Source organism: Podarcis pityusensis (genome assembly GCF_964106645.2).
Source record: "Podarcis pityusensis genome assembly, chromosome: 16".
NCBI classification, from domain to species: domain Eukaryota; kingdom Metazoa; phylum Chordata; class Lepidosauria; order Squamata; family Lacertidae; genus Podarcis; species Podarcis pityusensis.
Window position 1 is genome coordinate 13537959 of NC_138041.1, and position 22981 is coordinate 13560939.

At 47.6% G+C, this 22981-nt stretch overlaps 1 protein-coding gene and 2 long non-coding RNA genes across 3 annotated transcripts in view; 1 reads left to right on the top strand and 2 right to left on the bottom strand.

Annotated features, from left to right (window-relative positions):
• Positions 1-22981, bottom strand: part of LOC308465687 — an 86045-nt gene that overhangs the window by 54778 nt on the left and 8286 nt on the right. The window lies entirely within an intron of this gene.
• Positions 1-22981, top strand: part of IGSF9 (immunoglobulin superfamily member 9) — a 61268-nt gene that overhangs the window by 10751 nt on the left and 27536 nt on the right. The window contains exon 4 of the mRNA XM_080985760.1: positions 22255-22407. Within this exon, the coding sequence (XP_080841886.1) occupies positions 22255-22407 (153 nt within the window). The remainder of the gene's footprint in view (positions 1-22254; positions 22408-22981) is intronic.
• LOC308465686 lies at positions 127-18855 on the bottom strand. Its single transcript, XR_013980540.1, has 3 exons — positions 18300-18855; positions 17225-17294; positions 127-1229 (listed from the first exon to the last, which is right to left on the bottom strand). It is a non-coding gene; the product is annotated as an uncharacterized lncRNA (long non-coding RNA).

Genomic DNA, 22981 nt, shown 5'->3' on the forward strand with positions numbered 1-22981 from the left:
GTGAGTCGGCTTCGCTGCCTACCCTTCCTTTTATTATTATTGATTATTAACTTTATATGCCACTTACATGACAAAATGGCTTATACGGGGTTTACAAGTGAAAAAATCAATTATACAATTTGTACATTAATTGAAATATGAATTTATTTATTGCATTTTCTGCCAAGGTGCCCAAGTTTAAAATACTAAAAGAAATCATATGGAATGTAACATTGTGTATTCTTTAATATACGTTAAAATAATTTCCACAAAGCATTGAAAACACCTGCAATGAAAATATGCAATAAAAAAGCCAGATTAAAAGCGTAAAAATTAAAACAGTTAAAAACGATTACATCTGTAGCTTCAAGTTCAGAGGAATGCTTGCCTAAACAGGTGGGTCTCCAAGGGTTGGCAGCATGCCAGCACTACTGATGGGGCCTCTCGTCTTTCAGTAGGGTGGGCATTCCACAGCACTGGCACCACCAGTTTAAAAGCCTGCTTCCATATTATCACAATCTGATAATAACCGGGCCATGGCAGAACTAACTAGGTTCTGTTTCCTCCCCCTCCTCTCCAAAAAAGGAATAAAGTAGGGATGCAGAACTTCTGGTTCTCCAGATGTTGCTGAACTACAGCTCCCATCATCCCTGATCTCTGGCCATGCTGGATGTGGCTGATGGGAGTTGGAGTCCAACAACATCTGCAGGGCCACAGACTCCCTACTCACAATGTACTGGACTTTTTAAAAAATCATTATTATTTATTAATTTATGACTTTGTTTTCACGTATGTCAAGGTGATTTTACAGAGCAAGTTTGTCCTGAAGAGCTTTAGTAGGGTTTTATATTTTGATTGATAGAAGAAGCCAAAGGGGAACAGAAGGAGGCAAGACCAGTCGGGGGATGGGGACCAGGGCCTCAACTCTAGACGCTTGTTGGTTTTTTGGCATTTGATGAGTTTCTCATCTTGTTTTTGTGCACATCAAACCAAATTGTGACACACACTCTCAGCCAGAGCTGCAAACTTGAACAAATAAGAAATGTGATCAGGTTAAAACAAAACAACCCATACATTTTTGTTAACTAATAAAAGATTTTGTCATATGCTTAATAAAAAGGTAATGGACACCTGGACGGTTAAGTCCAGTCAAAGGCAACTATGGGGTGCGGCGCTTATCTCGCTACAGGCCAAGGGAGCTGGCGTTTGTCCACAATGCTCACACTCCCATTGGTCCAGGTGGGAGTTACCTGTAAGAAAACAAGGACATAAGGAGAGGCTGGCGAGTGGCCCATCTAATCCAGCATCCTGATCTCACAATGGCCAGCTTAGAGGCCTTTGGGGAAACCAAAAGCAGGAGCTGCTGAACGCAGCAGCTACTCTCCCAACCTGTTGTTTCCAGCAGTTGGAATTCAGAGCTACATTGCCTCTGACCGTGAAGGGAGGACAAGCCATTGTAGCCAGTAGCCATTCCTCACCCCCATGCTGTTGTTTAATCCTGCTTTCAAGCCGGCCAGGTTGGTGGCCGTCACAGCCTCCACTGGAAGCAAAAACCTGTAGTTTTACTTTGTGCCGTGTGAAGAAGTTCTGTCTTTTGTCTGTCCTGGAATCTTGCAGCATTCAGCTTCATCGGATGTTCCCAGAGTTCCAGTGTTAGAGGGAAGTTTTCACCCTTTCTTTCCTATCAACTTCTTCCGCACCATGCATAATTCGGTGGCGTGGAGCTAGTATGCGTCTAACGCAAGGTACTCAGGAGGGACGCTTGGCTGGCCACGCAGAGTGACAGGTGGGGTTCCCTTGTCATGAGTTACCCACCCTACACTGTCTGATCTGATCAGAGACAGCGTGCAGATCCAACCAGCCCCCATCACCCTGGGCTGCAGAGAGGTCTGCGCTACTGAGCCTGCAGTGGGGCGGGCGGACGGGGATGCTGGCTCCCCAAGGGAAAGGGGCTTTGCATGCATCAATGGGTGCCTGCTGAAGCAAGGCAGGAAATGCCCCAAGCACAGTCTGCCCACCACCCACCCCTTTATTGACGGGCTGGTGGTGGTGGTGGTAGTGAGTTGGGGGATGAGGAGATGAAGGGCTGGGCACACTTTTGCTTCGCACCCCCTGGGCTTGGGAGCAGGCACCGCTTCAATCCCTGTGTGCGAGAGAGACAGAGAAACTAGGAAGAGCTATTCGTATTGAAAATGCTTGCAATTTCTGTGATTTGTTTCAGTGCATTTGCTTGGGTCTTTTTGGGTAAGGCATTGGCCTGGACAAATGGTTGGGGGGGCACATTAGATGTTTGTTCTGGAGTATATACTGGCTGAGGCACAAACTAGGCATGATGAGGCATTTAAAGATACAGAATTGCCCCGGGGGGGGGGGAGAGAAAAGAAAAGAAAAGAAAGTTGCCGGACTACAAGTCCCATCATCTCCAGACCACTGGCTAGGGCTTATGGGAGTTGGGATGCCTTACAAAAAAACAAAAAACAACTCAACAACTTTGGGAATTTTCTAAATAAAAAGTCAACAATTTGTTTGAAATATGGCAACCCTAGAGTGAGGGGCCTAGCAGGCTATGGAGTCTTGCAGAACAGATATAACGTAACTACAGGTAGCCTAATGTGTTTATAATCATTTAATTGTATTACAATTTACTGAGCTGTACTACTTAACTGTACAATAACGCTGGACATATTTTCATTGCACCTGCAAGTAAGAGGACTAGAGGCTTTTTAATCGAAAACCAGAATATTCAGGGAAGGAGCCTGGACTATCCTGAAGGGGGCCAGACGGGAAGGAATTGTATTTCATCTATCACAGCTTTCCCCAACCTGGTGCCCTTTTGAGCTACAACTCCCATAAGCCCTGACCTGTTGTAATCCAAAACTTCTGGAGCGCACCAGGTTCGGAAAGGTTACCTGTCACTTTCACATGAAAGAGCAGCCCAAGAATTAAGCCTGGTGATTAGTTCACTGTTTAAAGCACTTTTATACCTCTTTTAAGAGTCATGGCCACTCTCAAAGAATCCTGGGAACTGTAGTTTGTTGCAGAACTATAAATCCCAGCACCCTTAACAAACATGAAGCATTTGGGCTGTCCCTCAGGAGAGACTGGAAATAGTGATGCAGCTGGGCCAGTGAGGGACCCTCTTCAGTTCCTGAGGTCCTCAGTCCAGCGCCTGGCCTGACCTTACTGACCACTGCCACCATGCCTGGCGCAACAGCTCAGCGGCAGAACGCCTGCTTTGCATTCAGAAGGTCCCAGGTTCAATCCTCGGCCTCTCCACTTAAAAAAGGAGATGGGAAGTCTTTCCTCTGTCAGAGAGCCATTAACACAGGTGTAGGGAACCTCTGGGCCTTCAGATCTTCTCATGGAATCATAGAATTGTAGAGTTGGAAGGGACATCTAGTCCAACCCTCTGCAATGCAGGAATCTTTTGCCCAATGTGAGACTCGAACCCACTACCCTGAGATCAAGAGTCTCATGCTCTGTCTTGCTGAACTGCAGCTCCCATCAGCCCCGGCAAGCATGGCCTATGGCCAGGGGTGATGGGAGTCGCAGTTCAGTAACATCTGGATCATCACAGGTTCCGTGCACTAGCCAAACAGACGCAACTGTTTGTTTTATTTAAGGTACTTGTACCCTGCCATTTGTGGCAAAGCCCTCCCAAGGCAACTTACAAAAGACTAGCCTGACCTCCTATCAAAGCAGCTTCCGAACTCCCCCTAACCCCACAGACGGCGATTATATGAGCAACCGGTGTCCTGCGATGCTCCCGCAAGGGGCTGCAGAGCAAGAGGATGCGAGCAAGGAGACGGAAGGAGCGGCTCTGTTGATGGGCTGGGAAAGAGAAGGGGCTGGGGCCGGGGCCTGCACAAAGGGCCTTTTCTTGGTGGGGGCACAAAGGTCAGATGGATGCTGCTTGCAGGCCCCTTTGTTTCTTTCTAATCTCCTAATCCTGCCTCGAAGCCTTGGCTGCTTGGCAGCTCCTGCTGGGTGGGGAAGCGGGGATGGAGGGAGAGATGGAGCAGGGGGTTGGGGGTCTCTCTGGGAATGGTGGGTGGGGATGGTGTGTTTGTGCGTTTGTTTGTACACATGCATGCATTCTGACTACCCATAAGCATCTCTGCCCAACCACACCAGTGTTGTTTTGGGAGCTTTCCTACCTAGACAGATCTTCTGTTAAGGCGCACAGAGGTTTTTGGAAGGAGACCTTTGGTTTGTGTGTTTGGCCTTTCCTGTGAGGTGGCAAGTGGCACCGCAGAGCAACGTAGAAAGTACACAGGCAGCTGCTTTAGGTAGAATCAGTCATCCTGTCTCACAATCTAGCTTAGCATTTTTGGTCTGGCAACAGCTCTCGTCTCTGTCTGGAAATGTCAGGGATTGAACCTGGTACTTCCTGTATGACGTGGCTCTCCTTTTAAAAATAACAACTCCAGTCCTTATGGATCTGAATCAAGGGCTGATTTTTGTTAACCAGACTATTGGTCCATCTCGCTCAGTTTTGTCTACACTGACATGGCCGCAGCCCTCCAGGGTCTCTTTCAACGTTGAACCTGGAATCTTTTATGCACAAAGCATGAGCTCTACCACTGATTGGTGGCCCTTCCCTGATGTGTGTCGTCTGCACAATGTGAGCTGTGCACTGTGATTTGCACACAGAAGGTGCCAAGTGCAATCTCTGGAGAGAATGTCTTTTCCACTACCGTGCTATGTGATCCTTTTAAGTGAAGGTTCCAGGGATTGAACCTGTGATCTTCTGCATGGAAAGCAACGTGCTCTAAGACTGCACTGTGGCCCTTCGGATCTCAGCTGCTATGTTCATACTGAAGCAGCTTTTGTGCACTACCTGCTTCATTCCAAAGGCTCTGAGAAGCTCTGCTTTCAAAAGAGCAAGGTGCTAGTCCTCAAGATACTTTTAAAAATGAATTAAAAACCCACTGTATCTTACAGGCTTCATTATTTGTCCAGCCCAAAGAAGCCTTGATATTAGTCAGTTCGTGTGTGTGTGTGTGTGTGTGTGTGTGTACAACTATGGATTTACTGAACTGTGTTTGTGTATTATCTGAACAATGCTACTTCTTGGGACTCTAAGCGTCACCCTGCTTCAGTCCCAAACTGGAAAAAAAAACCTATTGCTTTAAGTTTCTAGTCCTCAATTTACTTTGAAAAACTCATATATATTTTTTGGTATGCTGTGGGCTAACAACCCCCGTTCCCCCTCCCCCCCCGCTTAAGCATAGTTTTTTTAGTTGATAGGTTCCAAAGGGTCATTGGAGCCCAGGGCCTGGAGAATTGTGTGTGTGTGTGCAAAAGAGTGTTCTGCCTTTTGCATGCTGTAATGTTCAGCCTCCGTGCTGGTGGGTCATTCCAAGGTTGTTCTCTGGGAGGGGATTTTCAGCCTAGCTATTAATTGGCGGCACTGGGGATTTGGAGATGGGGCTGCAGCAGCAGCAGCCGTGGCGTAGGAGGGGGATGTTCTCCTATTGGGTATTTAAAGTGGGCCACTGGCAGATTCCCCTGGGAAGCCCGTCAGCCTTAATAAAAGTGGCTGCGTGGGCCACAGGATCTCCTGCTCTTTAATTAGAAGAAGGGAGCGATGTCTCGTGCTGGCTGGCTGGGTGTTATAATTATTACATATCAATAAGGTTTCTTACCTCACCTTCACCGTAAGGTATCAAAGTAGGTGACAACAATAATATACAAGAAAAACAAGTAAGATGGAACAGAATGGTGTAAATTCAGCAGAAGAGGTGGGTCCCTAAAAACAAAATCCCTTTAACTGTCAAAGGCCAGGGTGAAGATGCTGGATGCTCTTCTGTTAGGAGGGAGTTCCGCAATTTAGGGGCTGCCGCAGAGGAAGCCCATCTTATCATAGAATCATACAGTTGGAATGAACCCTGAGAATCATCTTGCCCAACCGCATGCAATTGAGGAATATGCAGCTGTCGCTTATGGGGATCGAACCTGCAACCTTGGTGTTATCAGCACCACACTTTCTAACCAGCTGAGCTATCCAGCCTCTATCCTCTCCAGGCCCTCCATCCCCTGCACTTCTGAAGGTGGCAGATCTTCCAGCCTGGACATTGAGGTCCAGCTCCAAAGACCTTCTGGGGGTTCCCTCACTGTAAGATGGGAAGCTACAGGGAACCAGGCAGAGGGTCTTCTCAGCAGTGGCGCCTGCCCTGTGGAACCCCCTCCTATCAGTTGTCGAGGAGATAAACGATTATATGACTTCCTGTAGACACCTGAAAACAGCCCTGTTTAGAGAAGTTTTTAACGGTTGATTTTTCATTGCGCTTTTAACACTTTGTTGGGAGCTGCCCAGAGTGGCTGGGGCAACCCAGTCAGATGGGCAGCATATAAATAACAGTGTTGTTGTTGTTGTTGTTGTTGTTGTTGTTGTTGTTGTTGTTATGGATGGATGGATGGATTAACACAAGTGGTGGCTGGTGCCTATTGAGGCAGGCAGGGCTGGAGCCCCACAGTAGTTGGAGTCAGAGCCAATGGCAAGCAGAGCCAACTGGTCCTAGTTTCCCCCCTTACGGAGTCCTGTAGTGGCAACCCTGAGACTGAGGAGGAAGAAGCTGGCAGGCAGTGCCAAGCCCTGGACTTGGATGCAAAGGCAGGCAGGTGGAGACTGCCTAGGAGCAGAATGAGGTCAATGGGGCAGATTCCCATATGGGAACTAATGGACCAATCTCCACTGATTAACATGTGATTTAGCGCTTTTGAACACCAAGAAGTGAGCACCTTGGATTGCATATGGAAAGACTCCTGGTGGGGAGTGAAGTGAGAAGAATTCTTTTGTGTTCCTGTCATCCTTGCCCCACAAAATACCTTCATTAAAAACACTTCAGGCAAAAGAAGCCAGCTGCAAAACTAATGACATATAGTCCAAGGCTGGGCTGACCCCTGGGGCTCGAGGGTGAAAAGGCCTGGCCTCCTCCTGGTTTGCAAGCCAGTGGCCAAGTTTAAAACATTTGCCTAACAGATACCTCCAAATTACAACAATTGCTGTAGTTAGCTTTTCTATACAGTGCAGGTTCCTGGTGCTTATGTGATCTCAACAGATAAGTCCTTTGCTTTTAAAGAAGAACCTAGAGAAGGACTGGAAATGAGGAAACTGCATAAGAAGCAGACATCATCAACATCATAAAATGATTACTTGTACCCCACCCATCTGACTGGAGACTGATAGGGGATAAGGCTGCCAGTGGCTACTAGCCACAAGGGCTGTGTTCTGCTCCAGTGTTGGAGACAGTCTGTCCCTGAATGCCAGTTGCTGGGAATCGAAAAAAAAGGAGTTTGTGCTTAGGTTCCATTTGTGGGCTTCCCAGAGACGTTTTATTGGCCACTGTAAGAACAGGATGCCGGACTAGGTGGGCCACTGGCCTGAGGCAGCAGGGCTGCTTTCACACCCTTAACATCTTTCCACCATTTCAAGATGGCCTTGTGGGCCTGGCACAGCTATAACATCCGTCGGAATCTCCATTCCTTCCTTTCTGCAATGCCGGGGGTTCGTAAACCCCTGCTCTATTGGTCAAAAGACACGTAAAACTGTTGACATGCAGACACGCCCACACCCAACTTAAGAAATGCTGCTTTAATTCTCCAGAGCAGGGAGGCCAACCAAGCCCTGGCACCTCACGTGGGATCGGGGTAGCCACCTGTTGCCCTCCTGATGTCGCCCTGCAACTCCCAGCATTGGCCAATGCCGGCTGTGGCCAATGGGAGTAGGGAAGCCAAAAGCATCTCGGAGGGTTCACCCTGTGTGTGGAGTGGGGGGGCGATCCTTCAATCTCTCCCAAACGCCCTTATTGCAAAAGCTGGCAGGGCCTGTGGTGTGGGAAGCTCAGGGGGCGGGATGGTGTTCTGGACGGTTCCCATGACAGCGGGCTGTCCGTCTTCAGCACTCCCTCGTGGTTTGGGGTGGGTGGGTGGGTGGGCTTGGAGGTGAAGGAGAGGCCCTCGGCTGGGGCCTTCGAGAGTGAAAGAGGTGGGTGGGTCTGCTGAGTGGAACAGCAGCCCCTTTCTCTCTCTCTCTCTCTGTTTTCTTTTTCCTTTTGAACTGTCAAGGTCAGCCGAAAGGATTTCAAACTGTGTTGCCATGGTTCCCAGGTGGCCCTTTGCAAAAGCCTGAGGAGTCTGTTGGCAAGAGAGGCCCTAGGAGGCCTTGAGCCAGCATTGAACATGAGTGGCTGCCGCATTTTATAAAAAGTTTATTATTGTTTATAAGTGTGCATGTGGTGTGTATGTATATGTATGTATATATCTCATATACATACACAGAGAGAAAGAGCCCTCATAAAATATCAATGTGATGTTGTTGCAGTGTTGAAAGAAAGCAATCATTAAAAACGGTGGTGAAGTGAGATGAAGAATGGTGTGGATAATTTTTCCTCTGCCCTCTCTCATAACACTAGAACTTGCAGTGGCCACAGTAAAGTTGATTGGTAACAAATGCAGAACGGGGGGGGGGGGGGAGGGAGAGACAGTTCCATAAGTTTAACTTACGGAACACTATGCCGCAAGATGGGGTGATGGCTGCTGGCTTAGATGGCTTTATAAGTGGATTAGGCAAATGGCAGGAGGAGTTGGAGATGGTGGTGGGCTCTCCTTCACTGGAGGTTTTTAAAAAGAAGTTGGATGGCCATCTTTCAGGGTTTCTTGAGCTGTGATTCCTGCATTGCAGGGTGTTGGACTAGATGACACTTGGGTCCCGTCCAACTCTACAAAACTCCCAGTCTCCTAGGGCAGACACGTCCAACCAGTCGACCGCGATCGACAGGTAGATCCCCAGGGTGATCCTGGTAGATCGTGGGTGATTGTGGTCGATCATGGGATGAAATAAAGTGGGCAAGGAATGTCACTGCCCCCTGTCCCCCGACGCCAGGTCCCTCCGCTGCCGCAGCAGCAGCAAGGGGAGCTTAGCGAGGCAGCAATTGCAATTAAGCGTGACGCATGCGAGGGGCAGCGTAGGACAGGCTGGTGATCAATGTTTGACACCCCCCCCAAAAAAAATACCTTAAGAACCCTGCCCCCCCCCAAATAAGCTCAACAACTGTGGGCAACCCTTTACAAGAAAAGTTCAACAACTCTGGTCAATCTCCCCCCGCTTCCACCCACCCACCCCACACACACTCCTCCTCCCTCCAATGACAATGGGTAGATCGCTGCCAGTTTTTTTACCTCTTGGGAGTTGGACGTGTCTGTCCTAGGGGATACCCTGGGCTGGATTCAAGTAAATATCTGTGCTAGTGGGACTAGTCACAATGAGTCGAGCTAACGCAATGAGGGCTTCCACCCTCTTGTGCCATCCCCCAAATCGGCTCTGGGGGTAGTGGAAGAACCCCCAGAACAGGGTAGTTGAGGGGAGAGAAGATCATTCTGCCTGGCAAGCAGAAATCTTTGTTTCCTTAGCTCAGCGTTGAGTTCCACTCTCTGATTTCCATTCCAGGAATATGTTTGCTACTGCTTGGGCTTGGCCCTACCCCAGATTGTAAAACTCATTTAATAAGTTCATTTGAAGGGCAGGAAATTAGCTTCGGTTGGGATGGGCTGCAATTCTGAACACAGCAAACTGTTCACAAGCTCACATCCTGGTTTGGAACAGCCACCGGCCCACCCCAGTGGCAGACGCTCGCTGTGGTAGAATGGTCTGTCGTTACTCTGAACCACAGGTGTGAGGAAGCTCACTCCCCTGGTTAAAAGACGTCCCTGCAGGTAGAAAACAAGGAGCAGGCAGGGCTAGAATCTTGGGAATATTTGTGAACATCAATTGCATACCTGTAGTGAGAAACATTACAGCCCACTCTGCTGCCTTTGACTCCAAGCTGTTGCAATCCAGGGTGTAATTCACCCTGACTGAAATGCAAGAGCATAAGAAAAGGAGCCCTGCTGGATCAGGCATCTTTTCTTCAAAGCAGCCAAACTAGATGCCTATGGGAAGCCCACAAGCAAGACCTGAGTGCAGTGGCATGCTACCTCCAACAGTGAAAGGAGGACATAGCCGCTGTGGCTAAAGGCCTCGTCCTCCATGAATTTGTCTAAAGCTTTCCGAGTTGGTGACTGTCAATGCATCTTGTGGGAGCGAGTTTAGCTAAGTGCCATGTGAAGAAGTACCTCCTGTTGCCTGTCCTGAATCTTCCAGCTTCATGCAGGCCTTTTCCACAGTCCTAGGAGCACCGTTTAACATAGACACATGCACACACATGCAAATAGCGCAGTCAAGGTTACTACTGGTCTGCATTTCTTTCACACTGTGTTTATTTTCAGAGAGCAAATGGAGAGCTTTTGAAAACCAGACTTTCTCTCTGTTGACTTTCTTCCTGTTGGAGGTTGTAATTACGGGTGGGGTTGGGTCCATGGTCTTCTTTTTATGGGTGGTAATATTGACAGTTGTGGCTTTATGGCAGTGAGGCTGGCCGGCCTATTTGTTTATGCCATGTGAAGCAACCGAGAGATCTCTTGACTCCATCCCCCACCCTCTTCCCTGCAGGCTCCAGGTTTTGGGAGAGTCTTGGGTAAGGGGCCCCCAGTGGGCGCACCTGGCTGCTGATGTTGGCGATAGCAAGGCATTGGCCATGCAAAGATCTGAGCTTCTCTATGCCTTTTCTCAGACTGCTTTATGGAGAACTTCAGTCTGCCCCTGCTGCTCAGTAGGGACAATGGAAAAGTTCTCATCGAAAGGCAAACTTAGCCTAATTCGCAGTTTCCAAAACAATTGTGAACCAAAACATAGCCATCCTTTTGAAATCTGCCCTTCTCTGAACTTTGCAGTGCAATTCTCCAGCCAAGTAACGTGGGAAAATGCATACACTAGGGTGAACTGTGTGGGAAAATGCATATGTGAGTGAAAATGGCAGGCAAAGGTGCATTATATAAGAGGAAGCAGCTTTGCAAAACTGTGCACATTAATATACACAAAGTTGTGCATATGAGGAGACAGCCACACTATAAATGCTGCTGGATTTTCATGAGGACTTAAAAACAATCACAAACTGGTGTGTAAATGTGAGAACTGAACTTAGGACGAAAAATAAAAGCTAGAAAGGGACTGCTATTGCCCATCCAAATATCACTAAATTTGTCCATGGCAAGTCTACGTTTGTACACAACTTGTTCATGTGATGCCAGATTCTACATATCTTCTATCCATTTGTTAAAAGAAGCCCCATTTTTATTCTTCCAGTTCATCAATACCAGTCTTTTTGCCATAGTTAAGGGCATGGAGATTCCATACATATTGTTCCTTTGTTAGGTGTATAATTCAGAAGGATATTTTCCTCTGCAAATTTAAGATTTTTCACCATACAGCTGTGTTGATCCCTCTACTAAAAATTTGCCCATATAGGACATTGTAAGAAAACATTGTATGTTTTTAATCTGCATTGCCCCTATGACATCTCCAGCAGCTAGATGTCTTGGATAGCCCTTTCATAAACATGCATCATGCTTGTTAAAAGAAAAGGAAAGATGCAGAGATATGAAGCCACCTTTACACTGAGCCAAAACATTCATCCATAGAGGGTAGCAGCTCTCCAAATTCTTAAGGAGAGAAGGATCTTCCCCAACCCTGCCGGCTTACTAACTGGAGTTTCAGTCTGGGTCCTTCTGCATTCAGAGCATGTCTTCCACCCCTGAACTTGATTGCCTTCCCTCAAGGGGGATGGGAGTGCTCAATGCTGTACCAAACCCACCACATTCAAATCATCATTCCCAAGACCAGTTCAACATGCTTTCTAGCTGGTACTGAAATAAACTTGGGGGTTGACTTCTTCATTGTCAGAACTGACTTCTTAATTGGGCAGTACTTAATCTCCTTAAAAGCAAGAAAACCTAGGCAACTGTCTTAATACCAAGGTCAGAATATTTGTCCGTCTAGCTCATTACTGTCTGCTTTGACTGACAGCAGTTCTCCAGGGTCTCTGGCAGCAACATGTCTTTCCCATCACAGCAGTGGGGATTCTCTGGCCTGTGAATGCCAGTTGTGGAGCAGGTAAATATGCTATTGAGCCAAAAAGTGGTTTGCAGCTTCTTATCACATTCATGTGTTTTGGAGATGATTCAGGGTGTTGAATGAGGTCTTGGGACATGGGTGCTCCTCCAGACAACCTGGTTTGCTTGCACAAAGCTTATGCTGTGGTTAGGCTGTATGCTGCCTTTATTGAGCATTCACTCTGACGTGTTTGCAGGGAGGTTATATGCCAATGAGCATTATCCTGCATTTACCCATATGTCTTCCTGTTAGTTGTTAGTAATCCTACACTTTTCAGTGCATTTCCCCATCACTTTCCAAACTGCAGAAAGTCAGCACTGGTTGTCAGTTTGCTGCTGGGTGAAGTTCAGGGTTATTGTGTTAATTTCCAAAGCCTTAAAACAACTTGGCCCCAAAATGCCTGATTCTTTATGGACCATCTCTGTTGCCGAGGTCTTTGGATGGGGTACTTTTTATGGTCCCACACACACACACCCGAATTTCAGGTGTCATTTACCAGGGGCCAGGCCTTTAGTGTGGCAGACCCCCATCCCCACCCCCTGTGGAAAACCTTGGCAATAGTGGTTCAGCAGGAATCATACTTGTTTGCTTTTAGATGTCTTAGGCAGAACCTGAGATCCTTTGCCAACCAACGTTTTTCTCTTAATTGTTTATACTGTGCTTTTCTGTTCTGTTCTGTACTGTATTGTGATATTTGATATCTACATAAATGCAAGTAAATAAAAAAGTCAGTTTCTTTGTTGACAGTGGATTTGTTGCACCAAGGCAACAGAAGGCTTCGATCCACTTTAATTGCACAAAACTACATTTCTCAGTGTGCACTCAAATCCTTTGCACAAAATGCTGGCAGTCTAGAGGCACCTGAACTCTGGACTTGGCTGTGATGGGGTCAAAGCTGTCCTGATCTGAGCTCAGCGACGCTGTGTGGTATGAATGTGGAGCTGATGGGAGAAGCTTGCTTTGCAGTCTGAGGCCTGAGCTGAACCTCTTGTGGGGTGGTTACTGTGACAAATATCTGCCTGTCTCTTTCCCCTTCTCTTTCTTCTTCCTTTTTTCCGGGTCACCGGCTTTTAAGAGAGGCTTCTCAGCCCGACTGTCTGGCCACCCTTGTTTAACAGCCACTTGTGGGAATCTGACTAGTTTGAGCCAAGGAGCTTGCTGGAATGTGCTGTACATTCTTCTGCTGAGGGAGTTTAGCTGATTCTTTTCTTCATTTGATTGGTATTATTTGTTTGATTGTTCTCCTGTCCCAAGTTCGAAATGAAGGAGTGGGTGCATTGCTTGGAGGGGGGGTGTCCCCCTTGAGCCAATGTTGACCCTAGAGACTCCTGTGTTCAAAGTACTTTTTGTTGGGATCAACTGATTCCTCCCCTGTCTTTTCTGAACAGGGAAAGCTTCTCTTTTGATGCTGTGTCACTGCAAAAATCAGCTGATCTGCGGGGCACCTAGGCATTTAGTTGTAGTGACTGAAACCCAGGTTTAAGATGGCATTTGGCTCCTAGCTTTTCTATCTCAGTTTATAAAACTGTTTAAAAGGTCTCCTTCAATACCTCCCTACAAGGTGACAGTCAGCAGCATCCCTGTCAACATGGATAGTTGGAGCATCTGGTACAGGTAACTTTGATCGTACACTTATTTAGCATACGTGTTCACAGCTTTACACATGTTGCCAGAAAATAATCCAAAAATAAATAAATGAAATTGTGCACACAGTGCGGGGGGAGGAAATGGCAAGAAAATGGTGCGTGTGGAGGAAAATTGGGCAGGATCGCTGGGGGAAACAGCTAGGAATCCCAGCAGTCTTTGTGAGCAGAAGTGGCGGTTGGAGAGAGTGGTCGGAGGAGGAGGCCACAGAAGCTTGTGGAAAGGTTTGGGGAGACAATGGAGGGTTTTGGAGTGCAGAGGAGGAGGTTTAGTTTTCATAACAGCCCCAAAATGCAAGTCATCATCATCAGCTGCTGAGAAACTGAAGAGGAGGAGTTTGGTTCCCATGCTGGAAGAGGTTAGCCATTCTAGACTGCTTGAGGGATGGCATGTCTGCATGTGCTGTGGCGCACAAATTCGTCCAGAACGAGTCCAACATCTGTGCTATCAGGTTGCACAAGGAGATTCGCGGGGCTATGGCAGCAAGTGTACCACTGACTGCAAAGATAACCAGTCAGGTGTGGGGTAAGGCTTTGGAGAAGATGGAGAAGGCACTAAACTTGTGGCTGGAAGTCACGGACCAGAAATGTGTTCCTATGGATGGCAGCAGCTTACACCAAAAGGCTCTGAGCCCCTATGACCACGTCAGATCTTCCACCACAGATGGGGACCAGCCTGCCAAGGAATTTAAAGCTGGCCCAGGCTGGCTTAACAGCTTTAAGATCCGCTTCCACCTGAAGAATGTGGAGGGGAGGCTGCATCTGCAAACAAAGAGGCTGTTAAAGTGCACGACTAAAGCGGCTGTTGGACGACGAAGTATAGCTTCCAGAGCAAGTCTTCAGTGCAGGTGAGGCTTTTCTGGAGAAAATGTCCAAGCAGACTTACATTGCCAGAGCTGAAAAGCCAAGCCCTTGGCTTCAACGGTGCAAAGGTTTAAGTGACTGTGCTGCTCTGTAGCATTGCGGCTGGACACTTAATAAAGCCTGGCTTGTTGTACAGGTCCCAATACGCCCGTGCCCTAAAAGGCAACAAAAAGAATCTGCTGGGTGACTTCTTCATAATATCTGGAATGGTTCTACAACTGCTTCATTCCAGAGGTGAGGTGTGACCTTGAGGAGAAACAGGTGCAGTTGGCTTCTGCGCACAATGGCCAACCTCCATGTAAGATGCAAGTTACCTGTACTGCGTATGGAAATGGGCATAGCCCTATGAGTCAGGAAAATAGGAAGCTGCCTTAAACCAAGTCAGACCCTTGTTCCATCTGACTCAGTGCTCTCTGCACTGACAGGCATCAGCTTTCCAGGGATACTGCCAGGGATTGAACCCTGGGACCTTCCGTACAAAAAGCAGGAGCCATGTCACTGGGTGGGCATCTAAACTGGATTTGAATTGATTTTATGTATGTGCTGCTGTCGTTTTAAACTGTTTTGGCATGCATATAATTGTTTTGTTTTTATATATGCCATTGTTTTATACATGTTTTTTATTATATTGTTGTAAATTGTTTCAGGATGCCTCATGGGAAATGATTCATAAATGAAATATGATGATAGTGTTAAAAATAAATAAATAGATAGATAGATAGATAGATAGCTCTCACGGAAGCCACTGCTGGAATAGGAGAGCTTTTAGCTGAGCACTCTTCCAGCTCTACAATTCTATGATTCTAACTCGCTACAGTGAAAACTATGGGCCCGTAGACTCCGCTATTCAGTGAAAGTGGAAGCGTTTCCTGCCCCCTGCACCCCCAAGTTTGGGTGCAACCTGCAAATGCCAAATATTTCCCCAGCCACTCAGTTAGGCACAGTGATTAGTTGATTGGAGAAATGCTACCATGGCCTCACCATTGCTGAAGAGCATCTGTTACCTTGCAGGTGCAGTCTTTCCCAAAACCTCTCCCCCCCCCGCCTTTCCCCAACCACTCATTTCTCTGCCCCCCACCCCCACCCCTAAGCACCACCCTTCTTCCCAGCGCCTTCCACACCTCCTGTGCAACCCGGCAGTGGCTAAGCATAGTGGGGTGGAGGGCAGGCCATTCTACCTTTGTATGCCTTTTGAAAGGGCCGTTGCTAAGCAATGGGAGGTTGCCGGTTGCTAAGGCCACTTGATGGGTTTTCGTTAACTGCCAAAGACCCTCTGGTGATTGAAGGGAGGGGAGGGGAGCTGGGCAAGGCAGGCAGCCTGGCTGGTTGGCTGGCTTCAGAGAGAGGGGCGGAGGGGGCTGGGATGGCGTCCCCCTAATTAAACTCCATCAACTGGGTTTAATCTATTGTTCCAAAGGCATCTTTGTTCAGAGGGGAGAAGGCCATTCCCTTGGGTGGAGTAGGATCTGGATCTGGGAATCCAAGCAGTGAGAACCTAAGGGAAGTCCTGCTGGATCAGGCCAAGGGCCCATCTAGTCCAACATCCCATTCTCACAGGGGAGAGCCAAAAACCTATGGGAAGCCTGGAAGCAAGACACTTCCTCAGGCATCCTTCCACCTGGGTCCTCCCCATTGCCAGGCATTGGGAAGCTTGGAGCAGCTGCCTTTAACTAATGCCTTAACCTGTGCAAAGTCAACCATGTGGTATTGCTTCCAGGAAGGAATTAAAAAATAAGGATTTCCATTCTGGATCAGAGCTGAGATCCATCAGCAGTTAGTCAGCCAGTCTCTGTCCCAACCACCACCACCACCCATTTTGGTGTTTCCTACAGGGACACGGGTGGCGCTGTGGGTTAAACCACAGAGTCTAGGACTTGCCGATCAGAAGGTCGGCGGTTCGAATCCCCGTGACGGGATGAGCTCCTGTTGCTTGGTCCCTGCTCCTGCCAACCTAGCAGTTCGAAGGCACGTCAAAGTGCAAGTAGATAAATAGGTACCGCTCTGGCAGGAAGGTAAATGGCGTTTCTGTGCGCTGCTCTGGTTCGCCAGAAGCAGCTTAGTCATGCTGGCCACATGACTCGGAAGCTGTACGCAGGCTCCCTCGGCCAGTAAAGCGAGATGAGCGCTGCAACCCCAGAGTTGGTCACGAGTGGACCTAATGGTCAGGGGTCCCTTTACCTTTACCTTTACCTTTACCTTACACTTTGAACACTAGGGTGCCCTGTTTTTCCGGAATTGGAATTGAGGTACACTTCACTCTAGGAGAGAGTCAGGCCCAGTATCTGCTCACAGTCCCCTTGGACAGATCCTGGTACCCCAGAAGTGCCCACCTAGCTCTGATGCCTGCCTCCAGTCTCCTGTAGAAGAGTTAGAGCCCCTCCAGATTGTGTATTCATAACAATTTGTGCTCATTGTGGTATATGCAATCCCACTTTCAGTGTTGTTTGTGCCTGCAAAATCTCTGAGGCAGACATACGACTTTGTTTCCAATTTGCATGCCCTGTAACTTCCTGCTAAAATCCTGCAATGCAGATGTTCTGGGTTTGTTGGGGAAGCGCCACAGAACAACTTAGAAGGCAGAATGATGTCCAGTACAAAACTCACCTATGGAAAAAGCTACCAGCCTGGAAGGGCGCTTAGGCTAAGGTTACCAGATGTCTCCGGATTTACAAATCAGTCCCCATACAAAATCCATTGAAGTTGAAAAGTGTCCCCGGATTCATTGAAAAAAATCTGGGAACCTTACCTTAGGCTCTAGCCATTGCCATAGCGGCTGCCATTTTGTTTTTACCTGTATGTCGCGCAGGTCTGGAGCACTGTGGGAAAAGAAGGTGGCAGCTGCCAATTAGGACTGCTGTTTCTTCATGCATGTACATACACAATGCCCTGGATTGGAATGGTGTCCAAAATCAGGGGGGCTGTGATTGGCCTGGTAAACTTTAATATGAGGACATGGGATGATGTCCTTGGAATGATTTCTTTCAGCGTTTGGGTGTTCATCCGTTGCAAACCCTTTACATCCAGGTTATCAAGTCTGTGGCAGGGGGTCAGGCTGGCCAACTCTTGGGGGCTCCTAGGGGCATAGTGCATGATGCCTGCACTGTCATTGTGTGTGTTGGGTCCGTGCCAAATGCCTGCAGGGTTGCTGAGCCGATTACAGGTCTGATAATAGCCCTGGGGCAGGATTAGGCCGGTTGTGGTCACTGCTTCCTTAAGTTTCTTATCCTCCCCGCTCCATCGTCAAAACAAGCTATGCCCGGTTCTTAGTCAGGAAACCCCTCTCGCCCTGCCCCTTGTGGCTGTACCACTTACTGGTGGAATAGGGAGGTCAAATTGCAATTCCTACAAAGTTCCCAAATGCCCAGTCATGTTCCATCATCTACTTTGGACTGTCTCCTAAGCCAACTTTCCCCTGCAAAGTTTGTCATCCAGAACCACTGCTGATATACAAGGGTGGCCTGATGAGCTACTACTGCCAAACCCATTTGGGGTAACAGCAGGGTGATTTTCTCCTCATTACTCATATCTGCAAGTTTCTGATTAGTTTAGCTTTGAAAGCATCTCTGTCTCTTTTTCAGGCCAAGCGGCTTACAATGATCCAAAGCACAACAACAGTCTGCAGCTGCTTTTCTTTTTCCTAATCCTGAAAATAAGTCAACGTATATTAAATATTACTGTTGGGGGGGGGGGTCTTTATAAAACCACAAATTGCAGAAGGCCATGACAGAAAAATATAAGAAGCCAAAGATTTATAACATGTTTTTAAAATTGTTGACTGTTCCCTCAAAGGCTTTGGCTTCCACTCTTTTCTAAAGGCCTACTTTTTATCCCTCCTTGAGGCCTGCTTTTTCTTTCTTTCTGGCCTTTGACTCCAGAGCCCTTAATCCTGTTCTTGACAGTAACCACCTAAACGATGTGTTTTTTCCTCCCTCAGCTCCAGCGATCATTTCTCAGGGTGTCTCAGGGTAGGCACCCCTCTGAGTAGAATAAGGGCCCCCAAAGGCCTTAGAGTGGATCGCTTACCACAATTTGAAGCTAGTGAAGTAATACACTTTACCTTCTAAAAGCTGCAATGTAAAACTAACCTCCCCCCCCCCCCCCAATAATTTGGGAATCTCCCTAAGTTTTCTTCCCACTTTGTATCTTGAATAGTACAGTCCTTGGGGCAGGGACCTGTCTCTTTTGTTAATGCCATTCTATAAGGTGTCGTGGATGTGATGAAATTATGATTATGGTAATCGCTTTATTATCTAAGCTAATGTATTGTAGCTGCTGATTAATTGCATCGATAGGCAGATTTTGTTTTTCATGTTTAGGAATAGCAAGCACTAGGACAATATTTACCTTCATATCTGCTTTTGTTTTATTATATTAAAAATAAAACACTGGGGTGGGTTTGTTTTTTGCCTTTTTCCTCCGGGGGTCGGGGGGGGGTGTTGTAAAAGGAACAAGTTCCTAGCCGCTGAGGTACAGGGAGGTGCTGAGATCTCAGAAGCGAGATGTGTTGCTGATAGGGTTGCCACCTTCGGTCAGGCAAAATAAAGAACAGGTCAGAAGGGGGGAATTGGGGGGCTGAAAATTACTTTATTCATCACTACCTTTGCAAGGAAGGAGTTTTGGGGGCAAATGCCCTCACATTTTAGCTGCTACGCTGCACTCTGATTTCTTTTCCTTCCAATCAGGGTTTGTATGTGTGCAGAATTAAAAATTAGCATCATTGGTTCAGAACAAGCATTAAACTAAAAGCCCAGTGGCTCTTGATTCTCTGCTGATCAGCTTCCCCCTCGCTGTTCCACAGGCCTCCCTGTGGCCATCCCGTCAGGGGAAGGCGTTGGCTGTATCCATTGTTAGTCCTACACAGTGCAGACCCATTGAAAACAATGGACATGCCTAATTTAGGTCCATTAATTTCTGTGGCTCTAATCTGAGTATAATTTAGTTGGTTGCAACGCATTGTTGCAAAAACAGACTCTCTGGGTGAGTGGCTTTGATATGTTTTGCTTTGCATTGGCTTCTCTGCCCTCTCCCAATTTCAGTACGTTAATTGATTTTTTTTCTTAATTGAAGGCCTGTTTCCTAGTGGCAAAATTAGCTCTTTAAAACTTACTCTGTCTCATTGTAAATCAGTATGGTTGGAACCATCCGGTTCCAGCTGGTCTTGGCTGCAATGGGCACTGAACTGGCCACATAGATATTCCCACCATTCCTCCAAGGCACAGTGCATGGTTCTCCCTCCCCCTGTATTATCTGCCCAACAACCCTGTGGGGTAGGTTAGGCTGAGAGCTGTTGTCTAGCCCAAAGTCACACTGAGAGCTTAATGGCCAAGTGGAGATTTCAACCCTGGTCTCCCAGGTCCTAGTCTAACTCTCTAACCACTGCACCACACTGCCTCATAGGTGATCTGCTGCTCCAGCATCCCTGACGTGTGCCCCTCCAATTTCTTCCTGAAAACTTCTAATAACGGGGAGTTCGCCACTTTCCAAGGCAGCCTATTTCAATGCCTAGCATCTCAAAGCATCAGGAAGTTTTCCTCTGAGCAGACAACACATTCAGTTGCATCCAACTACGTGCTACTCAGAGCTGACACTTTGAAATTAATGAGCCTATGTCCATTCTTTTGCAATGGATCTACTTGGACTAACGTTGGATACAACCCGTTGAAATTAATAAACCTAAATTAGTTATGTCCTTTAATTCCAATGGATCTGTTCTGAGGACGACTGATGTTGCATACGGCCTACCATTGCCTCTTTGAGGCTCAAAGGAGGGAAGCACAGTTTGGAGGAGACAGGGCAAGGCATGGAAAAAAAGAGACCCACTTGGTTTCTCCTTAAGGAACAAAGCCCTTTTGAAGTGTAGGGGGTGGGGGTGGGGAGTCGGTGGGGCACATATACAACCCCCTCCCCTCGCCATGGCACTCTCGCTGGCCTCCTTTTTCCAGCTCCCCATCCCTCCTGCCCATTGGGAGGGGGAGAGACACTGTGTAACACTTAATGTCTGTTGAATTGACCCCTGACCCAGCGTCGCTGCCCGGGCCTGGACTCCGGCTTTTGTTTTCCGTGGCGGTTCCCACAAAAGCAAATGGTTCCTTCCCAGCGTCATGGTCCCAGCTGGGCAGGGAGAGGGGAAGGGGGCATCAGCAAGGGTGGTCTTCTCAGGACTTCCCGAGAGAGCGGGAAGTAGGCTCTCAAGCCCGTCCTGGCCCAAGACATTTTGCTGCCTGAGGCAAAGGACGTGAAGGGCCACATGCGGAAGCTGACTGGACCGGTTGCTGGATCAGCCTAATCATAGTCCAGCATCCTGTCTTCGGAGAGGCCAACCAGATGACTATAGGAAGCCCCACAAGCAGGACCTGGGTGCAAGAGTCCTCTTCCCACTTGCGATTCCTACCAACTGTGGTATTCAGGGGCCTACAGACTTCCAACAGTGGAGGGAGAACATAGCCACTGTGGCTTGTAGTCATTGTCAGCCCAGCAGCTTTTACTTTTGTGAATTTGTCTAATCCTATAAGAAAATAAGGGGACACGGGTGGCGCTGTGGGTTAAACCACAGAGCCTAGGACTTGCCGATCAGAAGGTCGGCGGTTCGAATCCCCGCAATGGGGTGAGCTCCAGTTGCTTGGTCCCTGCTCCTGCCAACCTAGCAGTTCGAAAGCACGTCAAAGTGGAAGTAGATAAATAGGTACCGCTCTGGTGGGAAGGTAAACGGCGTTTCCGTGCGCTGCTCTGGTTCACCAGAAGCGGCTTAGTCATGCTGGCCACATGACCTGGAAGCTGTCTGTAGACAAACGCTGGCTCCCTCTGCCAATAAAGCAAGATGAGCGCCGCAACCCCAGAGTTGGCCACAAATGGACCTAATGGTCAGGGGTCCCTTTACCTGCACTTGTGATTCCCAGCAACTGGTATTCCCACTGCACTCCCTCCCTGGAAGCTGTAACTGGGGGGTTGGGGGGGTGGGGTGGATTTCCTCAGGAAAACAGCATGGATGAAGGAGGTTAGCGTCACCTCTGGCTACTCCCCATGGCTGCTTTTGACTTGTGTCTGCTAGTGGTGGTTAAAATCACATTTAAAGTAAGTTAGAAGCAGGGAACGGATTCAGACCGTTGGTGCATCTAACTCAGTGTCTCCTGCTCTGACTGGCAGCAGCTCTGTGGGATTTCTGGCAGCTTTTCCCAGCCTTACCTGGGAGACAACAGGGAACCTACGCATGCAGGGAAATGCTCTACCATTGAGCTATGGTTCTTGTCCTAAAATAAAGTAGGGTTCCAGTCCTCATGGTTGTAAATAAAGGACTGCTTTAGGTAGGAACGTAAGGCAGAATGTACTGGTTGCAGCCAATGGGTATGCTGCCACATCTGCTTGTATTTGGTGGGCCCTTATTCTGGATTTTCATGAAGCACTCTATTCCTTTACCGGTTCTTGGGACTTCCAAATGCAAGTTGGACCTTTAACAAAACCTTGCAGCGTGAAGTGTCCTGTTCAGAGTTCAAGGCAGAGAGCCATGCCCTTTTCCAGGACACTCCATTCCCCCTCCATAGTCATTCAGCATTCTGCACCCGCTGAGCATGCCCAATCCTCCAGTGTATTGGTTCCATTTCAGGGGAAGAAAATTTGCTGGGCTGGGTTGAGGTCTTAGAATCATATAATCATAGGGTTAGAAAGTACCCCCCGTCTGACCCCCTGCACTGCAGTGCAGGAATCACAGCTTCCTGTGATGGTGTTGTTGCTTCCATAACCCCCTGCATGTTCTTCTGTGGTTTCTTGTCTGCAATGCAGGTCGTGTGCGGATCCAAGAGGGCGCCTCTCTCTGGATTGAGCAGCTGCGTGCCGAGGACCAGGGCTGGTACGAGTGCCGGGTGCTCTTTCTCGACCGACCCAACAGTGACGACGAGTTCCAAAATGGCACCTGGATCCACCTCACTGTCAATTGTATGCTCTGGGGGTTTATTTTTTTAATTTACTTTTGTAAAATTATTATTTGCTTAATCATTTTTTTTGATACAAACATCAACCACAAAAGACATATACAACAAAAACCATAACAACAATAACAACACAATTTGACAATTCAGATTGGAGTACACTGATATACCTACGACTACACCTTTTTTAACAATATTTTCCCACCTCTCTCTCCTCCCACTACTTCCCACCACTATCCGCCTTATCGCTTAAATATTTGCTCCAGATTTCTTCATATTTATCCATTCTTATTTTGCGTCGACATGCAATTCGTTCGTATGTAGCTAATCTGTCCATATTATCAATCCATGTGCTCAATGGAATCTTTTTGCGGCTCTTCCAATTCATCAAAACAAGGGGTTTTTTGCTTCTAATATAGTACATCCATTTTTTTTGACCCCTTGAAATTTCCCACGTTTCCGGAATAATTCATTTCCCCTAAAAAACAATTTCTTTTTATTACTCTCGCTATAAATATCCTCACCTCGCACCAAAATGATCTTCTCATCGGGCAGTTAATCAACATATGTATTAAGTTCGT